Source organism: Myxine glutinosa, chromosome 1 (genome assembly GCF_964187855.1).
Source record: "Myxine glutinosa chromosome 1, kmMyxGlut1.1, whole genome shotgun sequence".
In the NCBI taxonomy this organism is placed as follows: Eukaryota; Metazoa; Chordata; class Myxini; order Myxiniformes; family Myxinidae; genus Myxine; species Myxine glutinosa.
The window spans coordinates 446,788,893-446,803,185 of record NC_136261.1 but is presented as its reverse complement, the minus strand read 5'-3'; the positions used below and the strand labels follow the sequence as shown (position 1 = coordinate 446,803,185).

Sequence of the window (14,293 nt, the reverse complement as noted above, 5' to 3'; positions counted from 1 at the left end):
AATCTTGAGGTGAAGGTATATCATCCGTATTATCACTGAGAATACAAGTTATGGGTTTTGATTTTGATTTCTGTGTATCACAAAATAATTGTATTATATCTTCAATATTATAATCATTTAGTTTGTTTTGAAGTTTAAATAAACCGATAATGTCTTCCTTTTTAAGACCCGCATTAAAACCCTGTGAGAGTAGTTGATACTCGGGTTGAAAACTTGACATTGTAAAAATTATTAAATTATCATAATCTAAAAAATTAGGACCAAGGAGCATCTTTAAAAGTAAACAGGTTTTTCCACATCCGCTTGAACCAACTATTAGACATCTCAATGAATTTGGAATGTTTTTATGGTTATTAAATTTTATCTTATTTTCCCAAACGGGTAAAAAATCATTCATTTATATATTTGAAAAACAAGTCATCTAACTTTTTTTGAGCTATTTTAGAAGCTGCATATTTTATCCTGAGTTCAGGTTTAATTTTAAGATAATCCATTATTTTATTTATAAAGTATCTTGCATTAACATTTCCATTAAAATTATTTTGCATCATAAATAACAATAAACCCTTATACATTTCCCCAATACAAATAGTCTCTTCCCTTGTAAGAAATGGTGTATTATCACCATAATACTTAACATTCATCTCTCTTATTAATCCTGTAAAGTATTTCATTTTTGGTTCTAATTTAAAAGAGTTATATATTTTTCTATATATATTTTTATCATCAATTAAAATTAAATCACAGAAAATACATTGTTTATATGAATCCTCATTATTAAGCCCTCTTCTATCACAAGCCGGACAATTCTCTAATTTATCATATGGAGAGTCTGGAAATTCTAAATATCCTTCTATCATATTTATATAGTTAATTTTTACTTAAACTAAACACAAGTTTTTTTTAACTAATAAATACAATGTTTCAAAACACAAAAGACAAATTTCAATCAATCTCTACTTCGGTGGAAGATATAGAAAAATATGTCAAAGATGTTAAATTGAACAAAGATAAATATGGAAATTTTTGGGTAAAACCAGTTATGGAAAATAACATGAGTCCCTCTATTTCATTTAAAGGAAGAGCTCTAATTATACCTGGAAAGACATCCATTAAAGTAAATCTAACAAAAGTTTCTCCTCTACTCCTGGCAATTTATTCAAAGCTTGAAAAAGTGATCGATAGTGATACTTTGAAAAAGAATGATAAGACCATTAATAATTCTAGAGGAGACATTTGTATTTTCTTTAATAATCCAAAGGGTGTAGATCTAAGTAAAATGAATGATGTTAATATTTCTGGTGAAATGTCATTTCGTTCTATGATAGTTAGAGATTATTTAAAGATAACTTTTGATATAAAAATTGTAGAGATTGAATCTGTTAATGAAAGAAAGTATATAGATATTGATGGGAATATTTTTCTTGCTAATTAAATATGAGTCAATACAGCAGTGAAGATTTTATTATTTCATTGGAAGATTTTATCATGACAAAGATAAAGGCCAATAAATTGACAGAATGTGTTTGTACTCCTTATAATGAAAAAATGATCACAACAAGTGTTGTAAACCAGATTAACAATATACTGGATGAAGACCTTCTTCCTTTGTTTAATCCAATGACAACATATAGTGTTAAAGAAGCTGCGGTTGAAGAAATAAAAAAGGAGCTTCCAAGTTCAATTGGACATAGTATTGTATGGCTTTTGTATCTTCAAAAAATTGTTAAGAATGTTGAATCATCAGCGAGTTTGGATCTCATAATCAAGACTGAAGTTCTTAAAACAATTGAAATAGAGACGTTCAAGCTTAAAGATGACAAACTAATTTGTTATCCACAGCCACAACCGCCACCTAAAAGTACTTCATTGAACTCAGATGATAGTTATGAGAGTAGCTTTATTGATGACTCTGAGTATGATTCTGAGTATTCATGTGATAGTTATGGCCCAGATGATTCTGAGTGAAAAAGTGTTTTAGTTTAAGTACAGCGATATATATAAAACACCACGTTTTCTCACGCTATAAATATGGTTTATTGTGATACTTGCGAGAAGGAAGTAAAATATTATAAACAACATATTCTCACCGCAAAACATACATACAACATTTTTAACAAACTTTCCCCTCTTCCACCTGAAACAAAACACTGTTCTACATGTAATAAAAATATCCTCAAGAAAGGCTTCAAAATACATCTTATCAAATTTTATCACAACTAAAAACTCTGATGGAGCATTCAAAGGACATATTAAAATAAGAGTCTTTAACTTCAAACCTCCTGAACCAGAGTCTATAGTTGATGCTGTAGAAATAGTTAAACCTGCTGTTCAAACGTTGATTGAAAAAACACTAAAGGAAATGAAACCACTTAAATTTTATATGGGAGTAAAATTAGAAATGACAAAGGATGAAGGAGTTATAGATGCACCATACATGAGAACTGAGCCACACTTTATATCTTCATATCAAGATTTTAAAACATCAGGAGTCTATGATGAACTTATTAAACAAGAGCAAGATGTGGCTAATTCAATCGTAGGAAGTGGATTCAATATAGGAAAGATTATTTACATAGACATTCATATTCTTAAATCAGATCCTCTAAAAGCTTCTTCTTACATTGATTTACCCAGTGTTATCAAAAATAGAAAAGCAGTTATCAATATCAAAAATAAAGATAATAAATGTTTTCTCTGGTCTATTCTAGCACACTTACATCCTCCACATTTTCATGGTGAAAGAGTATCTCATTATAAAAAATATGAGAATACATTAAATACGAAAGATCTAAAGTTTCCTATGGCTTTAAATGATATTTCTAAATTTGAAAAGATGAATAATTTATCAGTTAATGTTTATGGTCTAACAGAAACAAACAACATTCAGGTTTTAAAGCTTTCTGACAATTGTAAACAAACTCATATTAATCTTCTATATTTTAATTCAGAGGAAAATTCACATTATACATACATCAAAGATCTTTCTAAATTGGTTCATACACAAGTATGTGAAAGAACAAATAAAAAATATATTTGTACACGTTGTCTTAACTTCTTCAATACACAAGAAAGATTGGATAAACACTCAAATTATTGTGGTGAACATAAATCAACGGTAATTAAAATGCCGAAAGAAGGCTCAAAGATTTCATTCAAAGATGAAAAGAAAACAATAAAACATCCATTTGTTATATATGCTGATTTTGAAAGTATTCTAGAAAAAATAGATACTGCTTCTCCAGATCCAAAACAATCATACACAAATAAATATCAAAAACATACTCCTTGCGGTTTTTGTTGTTATATCAAATCATCCGTTGGTGATGAATATAACAAGTTAGAGGAGTATAGAGGCTCAAATACCCCAGAGGAGTTTGTGAAACGACTAGAAAAAGACTGTGTCCGATTAACCAAGATAATGAGAGAAACCAATAAACCAATGTCCTTAACAAGTAAAGAAAAAAGAGAATTTAGACATCCAAAGGCTGCCTGTCATATTTGTGAGAAGAAAATTGGTAAAGGTCTCAAGGTTAGAGACCATTGTCATCTCACTGGTAAATATAGAGGTCCGGCTCATCAAAGTTGTAATATTAATTATCAACTCCCCTCTTTCATTCCTGTCTTTCTTCATAACAACACTCATTATGATACACATCTATTTATTAATGAACTTTCAAAGACATCTGGACACATTTCAGTAATTCCTAACACGGATCAGAAATACATTTCATTCACAAAAACAATTCACACATCTCCTATTACTCATATCAGATTTCTTGATACATTTAAATTCATGGCAAGTCCATTGGTTAACTTGGTTCAAAATCTAAAAGAGTTTCCATGTCTTTCAGAGTATTTTTCAGACAAAGATTTACTAACACAAAAGGGAATTTATCCCTATGACTATATGGACTCATTTGAGAGATTCAATGAAACACAAATTCCTTCAAAAGAAAATTTCTATAATAAATTAAATAATAGTCATATACCTGATAAAGATTATGTACACGCACAAAATGTTTGGAAAAAATATAACATCAAGAATCTTGGTGAGTATCATGATTTGTATCTCAAAACTGATGTTCTTCTTCTAGCTGATGTCTTTGAGGCTTTCAGAACAATCTGTCATTCTGGATATGGATTGGATCCTGCTCACTATTACACTGCTCCTGGTCTTGCTTGGAGCGCGATGTTGAAAATGACAAAACAAGGTTTGGATTTAATAACAGATGTTGACATGCTCTTGATGATTGAAAAGTCAAAAAGAGGTGGAATTTCACAAGTCTGTTCAAAGAGATATACAAAAGTAAATAACAAATATCTTCCAAATTATGATTCAACAAAAGAGAGTTCTTACTTAATGTACTATGACTCAAATAACTTGTATGGTTGGGCAATGTCTCAGGCTCTTCCTTATGGAAAACTTAGATGGGTAAAGGAAAAAGACTACAAAAAGGTTTTACAAGATGTATGTATCTCTACACAAAAAGAATTGGATGATTCAAAGGTTGGTTATTATTTTGAAGTTGATTTGAAATATCCAGAGGAACTCCATAACCTACACAAAGATCTCCCATTTGCTTGTGAAAAGGAAATTCCAAAGAATGAGTGGTTAAGTGATTATCAACAATCATTTAATGTAAAGGGTAAAGCGTCAGAGAAGCTTCTAACAACACTATACAACAAGAAAAATTATGTTCTTCATCAAAGAAATTTGAGACAATGTCTTTCAAAGGGTCTCCGTGTTGAAAAGATACATAGGATTCTAAAGTTCAATCAAAGTTATTGGTTAAAGGGGTACATTGATTTTAATACACAAAGAAGAACAGAGTCAAAAACAGATTTTGAGAAAGACTTTTATAAATTGATGAATAATGCGGTCTTTGGTAAGACCATGGAAAATGTGAGGAAAATACAAAATATCAGACTATCAACATCTTAGAAACAAGCATCAAAATTAATTAATAGACCGAGTTTTACGAGAGTTGAGGTCTTTAACTGAGAACTTTTGTGCGATCCATTTGATTAAAGAGAGTATTGAAATGGACAAACCTATTTATATTGGAACATCAATTCTTGATTTGTCAAAGTCATTAATGGATGATTACTTTTATAATAACTTGAGGAAGAAATATCAAAATGATGTTAATCTACTTTACATGGATACAGATAGTTTTATTTTGAAAATTAATACTGATGATGTTTATTCAGACATGAAAAAGGACATTAATATTTATGATACAAGTAATTATAGTCCAGAGAGTGAGTTGTTCTCTTCTAAAAATAAAAAGGTGATTGGAAAGTTCAAGGATGAATTAGGAGGAAATGTTATGAGTGAATTTGTGGGATTGAGGTCCAAGGCTTATGCTTATAAATACATTGTGAATAACGTTGAAAAGACTGATAAGAAGTTAAAAGGTGTAAAGAAAAATGTTATCAAAGAAACAATAAACTTTAAGGATTATTATAACTGTTTAACAACAAAGAAAGAAGAGTTTAGAAAGATTAATGGAATAAGAAGTTATAAACATCAATTATATACAGAAGAGATAAATAAGAAAGCATTAGGAGCTTTTGATGATAAGAGTTTTATTTTAGAAAATGGGATTGATAGTCTCCCTTATGGTTATATAAGTATATAAGTGATAAGATATATATAAGTGATAAGATCTATATAAGTGATATATATATTAGTGATAAGATATATATAAGTGATAAGATATATATAAGTGATAAGATATATATAAAAGTGATAAGATAATGGGGTTAGGGATTTTAAGGGCTACCGCCGCCTTTTTTATTAATATATAAATGATAGAACCAAGTATCAACCAGACTAAAGAGTGGAGGTGTAATCAACCTTGGTATATAAATGGAAAACATAATGAATGTGAAAAATATCAAATAGGTATAATTGAAAAGGCAACTGGTAAAAAAGTTCACAAAACAAATAAGAGAATTAATTTAAATACTGGTGAGTTGGGTAAAAAAGATGGAAATATTTTTGAGTGGTTGGAAAACTTTAATGGTTGTCAGGAAAATATATACTTTAATTTAAAAATGGTATGTGGCACTGGAGGCACCCAAACAAGAACATTGAGGGAGGTTTATCATTTTATTTTAACTCAGTTAAAATATCTTGAAAAAGAACCAAACTCAAACATATACTTTGTCAATATATTAGACGGTGAAGAGAGTTGTAGGAGAATTAAATTATTTCCCACACATAAACAAATATTTGTCGGGTCGATGTTTGAGTGGGTTATATTCACCAGATGATATTAAGAGTAAAAGGTTAAAAGGTCCATAAGGTCAGAAGGATCACAGGTGTTTAAGTGGTCTAATGAATAAGGATAGCATGTCAAAAGGTGAGAAGGTTCGTAAAGAACAGGGTGAGAGAAATAGAGGTGCTTTGGGTTAATGAGGAGAGAGGAAAATTAACATGTAAGTCACTGGGAATTTGGAGGTGTCCCAGGATTAAAGTGCTATGACTGAAACATGAGTACACGTAATTAACATGTAAGTCAATGGGAATTTGGAGGTGTCCCAGGATTAAAGTGCTATGACTGAAACATGAGTACATGTAATTAACATGTAAGTCAATGGGAATTTGGAGGTGTCCCAGGATTAAAGTGCTATGACTGAAACATGAGTACACGTAATTAACATGTAAGTCAATGGGAATTTGGAGGTGTCCCAGGATTAAAGTGCTATGACTGAAACATGAGTACACGTAATTAACATGTAAGTCGATGGGAATTTGGAGGTGTCCCAGGATTAAAGTGCTATGACTGAAACATGAGTACAGTACACGTAATTAACATGTAAGTCAATGGGAATTTGGAGGTGTCCCAGGATTAAAGTGCTATGACTGAAACATGAGTACACGTAATTAACATGTAAGTCAATGGGAATTTGGAGGTGTCCCAGGATCAACATTATTACACTACTCCCAATGGACCCCAAAGACCGAAATTGACCCCAAAGACCCAATGGACCCCAAAGACCCAAAATACAACGAATACCCTGAAGACTGAAAAGACCCTGAAGACTGTTAAAGACTCGAAATACTGTTAAAGACCCAAAATACCCCAAATACACGAAAGACCCGAAAGATTGAAAAGACCATGAAGACCCTGAAGACTCAATGGACCCCAAACGGCCTTGCTCCCCCAACTCTCTCTGTGCTCTGTCCCCCAAATATTCCTACAAGTCGCACAAGATCTGCCAGCAACCTTCTTATGGTTAAACTGCCAAACACTAGGCTCTCTGCTCACCTTGACTCTTTCATTCCCCTTTTCTCCCGCCTCTGGAACAAACTCCCCCACTCCCTTCAATCCCACTCCTCCCTCCAGGTCTTTAAAACAGCTGTTCACCACCATCTCTTATCTTCCCCCATCCAAAACCTTGATCTTTTCTACCCCGCTAATTTACCCCAGATCCACATTTTTGAAATTCCAACTTCTTTCCTGGAAGTCCTTGCAGTGTCCATGTGTTTTATACCTCTCCCACCTCCCCCGAAGCCCTCTCCCTCCCACAGATCTGTCGAGGTCCCTGCTCTCAAAAGTTGTGTTTGTGTCTTTCCCCCTCTCTCCCCATCTTATCTACCGCTCCCCTTATTATATGTTTTATGTGTCGGTTTGACTTTTTGTGTGATTAATGTTCGCTCTTTCACGAGCCTCGACCTTGTATACAACAACAAAAAAAAAACAAAAAAAAATTAAAATAAAATAACGGGGCTATATTACTAGTTTAATAATAAGATTGTTAATTGATGTTTCTTAATTAAAGATGATTTATGACCATATATATAGGCTTATAAGATCATGTGATTTGCAAAGCATCATGGATAATGTGTAAGTTGTACGTTTGAACTTGTTTGTATGGTATACGGAAAAGAATGCAGAAGTTAAAAGATTCTAATGACATGTTTTGTCCTGTAAGCGGAGGCCGCACCCTTCGGACTGTAGAGAGTTTGTGGTTTTCAATGTCGGGGTTGACTGAGCTTTGCCTGCTTGAATGTACTCGTCCTCTTTCTGATTTTAACTAGATAAGAAAACATTTGACAATGTGTATTTCTGAAGGTGTCCCACGGTTCAAGTACTGTGTGTTGCTCCCCGTTTGCAAATGCGAATTAAATGTTTATGAACTCATTCAACCATCATTTTTTGATTGGTGTGACTCGATTGGTGTTCAGTTTTCCACCACAGAACGATTCTGAAAAGGAATTTATGAAGATCGAAAATAACACAATAAGGAGACGGATTTGACCCGAAACTTGGCGGAGAAAAAGCAACATCTTGCGGAAATGCCCTCAGTAATAATTGATGCAAAAATAATAATAATAAGACAACAACTTGCAAAGATGGCAAACTTCAAAAGCCCTGGCCTACATGGGATCCCTAACTCTGGATAAAGCAATTTGATGCTCTCCACGTTCACTATGCTCGAGCATTGAATAAACTTATCCAAGGGGATCAAGAAATGGATGAAGGGCTCACAGAAGGTAACATCTTCCTCATCCCAAAATCTGAAGAGACCCAACTACCCCACAAATACGGGACAATAACCTGTCTAACAACAACATACAAACTTCTGATCACAGAAACAATGTACCACCACCGAACACAGCAAGGAGGTTTCGAGGCAGAACAGACGGGATGCAAGAGGGGATGTTGCGGTATGACAATGGACCACCTAATACTAAACAAGGCCAAACTTGGAAATTGCAAAATGTGAGGAACTAAATTATCCACCGCCTGGATGGACTATAAGAAGCTTTTGACAGTGTCCCACATCCGTGGATGATAAAATGCATTCAGATATACAAAATCAATCCCCAAACAATCAAAGTGATTGAGAAAGCAATGGAGCTCTGGAATACCACATGGATATTACAGCACGCAGAAGGTAAGATCAAAACACCAGGAGTGAAGACATGTCACGGGATCTTCCAAGAAGAGAGCCTTTCGCGCCCTCCTGTTTTACCTGGCGCAGGACCCACTAAGCAACCTCGTTAATGAGCAAAAACATGGATACCCACTGACATCAAATAAGAGAACATCAAACAAAACAAGAAAGGTGACACTTCTACTGTACGTGGATTCTTTTGAACCTCGAGTTAATTTATTTTAAAGATTAGATATCCCTAACCCACCTAGCAAAAAATTTCCAAAGACAGGTGCGAGTGAAAGAAGTCACACAAGAAACCAAAACAACGAGTACAGCCCCAATGATTGCAAAAAAGACAAAAGAAAAATATAAAACGAAACATCAACAGACAAGGAAGAGTACCCGTCTCAAGCGACAGGAGAAACGAGCAAAAATATCCCCCTCCTCTGTCCCTCACCTTCTCCTTCCCCCTCGCTCCTCCCTCACCTATTACCCTACTCTACCCCCCTGACGCCCTGTCTCCTCACTCTCTCTCAGCAGCTCATTTTCTCCCCTTTCATCTCCTCCTTTCACCGTCTCCCCCACTCCCGCTCCTCTCTCCCCCCTTTCCCCCTTCCTCCCAATATGTCCGTGCTCTATCCTTTTTAAGCGACTTTAATTTCCTTTTAATTTTTTTTTTTTTTTGCTTTCGCTATTCAGTTGTCACATTTATTTGATATCTGATGTCCCATACTCGTTAGAGCGTTGGTGCCGGCAAAGCAGCTTCATAAGAAAGGGTTATACTGGGTGGTTTGCCATTGCCTTCCCAGTTGTAGTTCACGTAGGAATTAGTGATTTGTTTGGGGTGCTGGGGATAGCTTGTCGACTCTTTGTGGAGGACACCATGGGGATCTTTAACGTCCACCAACAAATGTCAGAAGACGGGACACCCAGTTTAACGTCCCCCAGTCTGTGAAACACCGGGATGATAGTTTATACCTGGGTCGGGATTCAAACTGAGGGTAGACAGCTTAGAGGAGAGTGTGGGTACCTCGGAGGTCATCCTGTCAGCCGAGGTCACTCCTTAACGCTCTCAGTCATACAAGTCGAATCAGCATCCACAAAGATGGCGACCGATTTCCTTGGACAGTGTAAAATAAAATCAGACATACAATAATTACCTTTAAAAGAGTGAAAAAAAGGAATTTTGGAGCCATTTTACCTCACATCACTGTTATTTAATTTTTTTTTTTAATCACTTTTCCCGATTTCACTCTAGATTTCAACAATTATTTAGGCCATGAGTTCCGATTGTGAAATATGGAATCAGACTTTGAATATCAGCTTTTAATAAGTCTATACGATACATTATTCAATCTTTCCATGAGCCAATCACATTGTACCGAGCCTCACACAGCCAATCAGCGTAGCTGCGAACGACGAACAGACAGCCATCTCTGTTTTATTTTCATACATTGATACGCACCGACAGGAAGGAATAAAGAGCAGGAAGGGGAAAAAAAGAAAAAAGAAAAAAAAAGAGTTGGTCAGATTGGGGATAGACAAAGAAGGCTCTTTGGAATGGCTCGGAAGAGGTCAGCTTAACTGGGACGGAGAACGAATCATTATAAATGCCCAAGATCAAGGACACTACACCATTGGCTTTAAAAAGATGGCGGAACTGAGTCAATCAGACAAGTGCAGGTTCTGCAAGGTAGAAATGGAAAGTACGAGCCACCTCCTTTCAGAATGTAAAAAAAACAACTCATGTCATAACAGCTGTACACACAAAGGCACAACAAGGTATGTCGAGTAATCCACTGGTACATCTGCACAAGTATCTATATACCAATTCCAGAAAACTCGTGGACGTGTGAACCAAAAGCATTCACTTCAAACAAGGAAGTAATGCTCATGTATGACCTAATTATCATATCAATCATAAAAATAGAAAACAAAGCGTTCAGGCCGGATATAGTCCTGAGTTACAAAAAAGGAAAGGAGGCATTGCTAATGGAGGTGTGAGTCTCCAGCGATTCTGGCCTAAATGATGCAGAAAATCAAGAAACATGACCAAATACCAGGACCTCAAAAATGAAGTGAAAAGGGGGAATGAAGGGGAAGCGGGGCTGATAAATAATGAGCACAGATTTATTATTAACAGGATGTAATACCACGTGGTGCACGGTGAGTGGAGTTATGAATATTTTCAGATTCAAGTGTTTTGTTTCTCCTGGAAATATAAACTCGGAGTACTTACATCAGATCCTTCTTCCCTTGGCGCACCATCCACGTCAGCCATGCTTGCACCGAGAGAAACCGAAGAATTATTCTGTGGTCTGAAATAAAGGCAAGCAACAATAAAAACAACAACAACAACAACAACAACAAATCACAATCTGACGATTAATTTCCAAATGCTTACTGGCTTTGACATCAAAACAAATCTTTATGAGTAACTTCGTAAATGAAAACACCCCTGAGTAAACACACCGCTTAGTAAATACACACCACCAAGTAAATAAACACACCCTTTAGCAAATGAACACACCAATTAGTAAATTAACAAACCAATTTGCAACTGGAAACACCCCTTAGTTAATGAACACAAAACTTCGCAAATAAACACACCATACGTAAATGAACACACCCTACGTAAATGAACACACCCCTTAGTAAATAAACACACACTAAGAAAATGAACACGCCCCTTAGTAGATGAACACACCATACATAAATGAACACACCCTACGTAAATGAACACACCCCTCAGTAACTAAACACACCCCAAATAAATGAGCACACCCCTTAGTAAATGAATACACCACTTACTACATGAACACACCGCCTACAACATCAAAACACCCCTAAGTAAATGAACACAAAACTAGTAAATAAACACACCCCTCAGTAAACACATCCCTTAGTAAATGACCACACCCATTAGTAAATGAACACACCCATTAGTAAATCAACACACCCCTCAGTAAACACATCCCTTAGTAAATGAACACGCCACTTAGTGCGTGAACACCCCCCCTTCATAAATGAACACACCCCTTAGTAAATGACCACACCCATTAGTAAATGAACACACCCATTCGTAAATAAACACACCCGAAGTAAATGAACACACCCATTGGTAAATGAACACACCCCTTAGTAAATAAACACACCCGAAGTAAATGAACACACCCATTGGTAAATGAACACACCCATTGGTAAATAAACACACCCCAAGGAAATGAACACCCCCTTAGTAAATGACCACACCCATTAGTAAATGAACACACCCATTAGTAAATAAACACACCCGAAGTAAATGAACACACCCATTGGTAAATGAACACACCCCTTAGTAAATAAACACACCCCAAGGAAATGAACATCCCCTTAGTAAATGAACACACCATAAGTAAATGAACACACCATAAGTAAATGAACACGCCCTACGTAAATGAACACACCCTATGTAAACTAACACACCCTACATAAACGAACACACCACTTAGTAAATAAACACACCCCTTAGTAAATGAACACCCACTAAATAAATGCACACCCTACGTAAATGAACACACCCCTTAGTAAATAAACACACCCCTCAGTAAATAAACACACCCTAAGTAAATGAACACACCCCACAGTAACTAAACACACCCTAAGTAAATGAGCACACCCTTAGTAAATGAATACACCACTTACTACATGAACACACCGCCTACTACGTCAAAACACCCCTAAGTAAATGAACACAAAACTAGTAAATAAACACACCCCTCAGTAAACACATCCCTTAGTAAATGAACACACCACTTAGTGAGTGAACACACCCCTTCATAAATTAACACACCCCTTAGTAAATGAACACACCCATTAGTAAATGAACACACCCATTAGTAAATGAACACACCCATTAGTAAATAAACACACCCCTTAGTAAATGAACACACCACTTATTGAGTGAACACACCCCTTCATAAATGAACACACCCCTTCGTAAATGAACACACCCCTTAGTAAATGACCACACCCATTAGTAAATGGACACACCCATTAGTAAATAAACACACCCATTAGTAAATAAACACACCCGAAGTAAATGAACAAACCCATTAGTAAATGAACACACCCCTTAGTAAATAAACACACCCGAAGTTAATGAACATACCCCTTAAAAAATAAACACACCCTAAGTAAATGAACACCCCCTTAGTAAATGAACACACCATAAGTAAATGAACACACCATAAGTAAATGAACACACCATAAGTAAATGAACACACCCTACGTAAACGAACACACCCCATGTAAACTAACACACCCTACGTAAACTAACACACCCCTTAGTAAATAAACACACCCCTTAGTAAATGAACACACCATAAGTAAGTGAACACAACCCTTAGTAAATAAACACACCCTAAGTAAATGAACATACCCCTTAAAAAATAAACACACCCTAAGTAAATGAACACCCCCTTAGTAAATGAACACACCATAAGTAAATGAACACACCATAAGTAAATGAACACACGCTATGTAAACGAACACACCCTATGTAAACGAACACACCCTACGTAAACTAACACACCCCTTAGTAAATAAACACACCCCTTAGTAAATGAACACACCCCTTAGTAAATGAACACACCCCTTAGTAAATGAACACACCCCTTAGTAAATGAACACACCCCTTAGTAAATGAACACACCCCTTAGTAAATGAACACACCCCTTAGTAAATGAACACCCCCTTAGTAAATGAACACACCCCTTAGTAAATGAACACCCCCTAAGTAAATGAACACACCCCTTCGTAAATTAATACACCACTTACTATATGAACACCCCGCCTACTACATCAAAACACCCCGAAGTAAATGAACACAAAACTCGTAAAAAAACACACCACTTACTACATGAACAAACCAATTAGTAAATGAATCACTCAAGGTGTAAACCAACTACAACGTTGTACTATAACTGATAGTTTGCATTACAAATCTTTACAATATAACTCAAGGTGTAAACCAACTACAACGTTGTACTATAACTGATAGTTTGCATAACAAATCTTTACAATACAACTCAAGGTGTAAACCAACTACAACGTTGTACTACAACTGATAGTTTGCATAACAAATCTTTACAATATAACTCAAGGTGTAAACCAACTACAACGTTGTACTACAACTGATAGTTTGTATAACAAATCTTTACAATATAACTCAAGGTGTAAACCAACTACAACGTTGTACTACAACTGATAGTTTGTATAACAAATCTTTACAATATAACTCAAGGTGTAAACCAACTACAACGTTGTACTACAACTGATAGTTTGCATCACAAATCTTTACAATATAACTCAAGGTGTAAACTAACTACAACGTTGTACTACAACTGATAGTTTGCAT

The 14,293-nt window shown here is 35.3% G+C and overlaps 1 protein-coding gene across 3 annotated transcripts in view; it reads right to left on the bottom strand.

Annotated features, from left to right (window-relative positions):
* Nucleotides 1–14,293, bottom strand: part of LOC137418920 (receptor-interacting serine/threonine-protein kinase 2) — a 176,850-nt gene that overhangs the window by 99,894 nt on the left and 62,663 nt on the right. For all 3 annotated transcript variants that reach the window (XM_078770798.1, XM_078770799.1, XM_078770800.1), the window contains exon 2: nt 11,135–11,213. In XM_078770798.1, the coding sequence (XP_078626924.1) occupies nt 11,135–11,213 (79 nt within the window). The remainder of the gene's footprint in view (nt 1–11,134; nt 11,214–14,293) is intronic.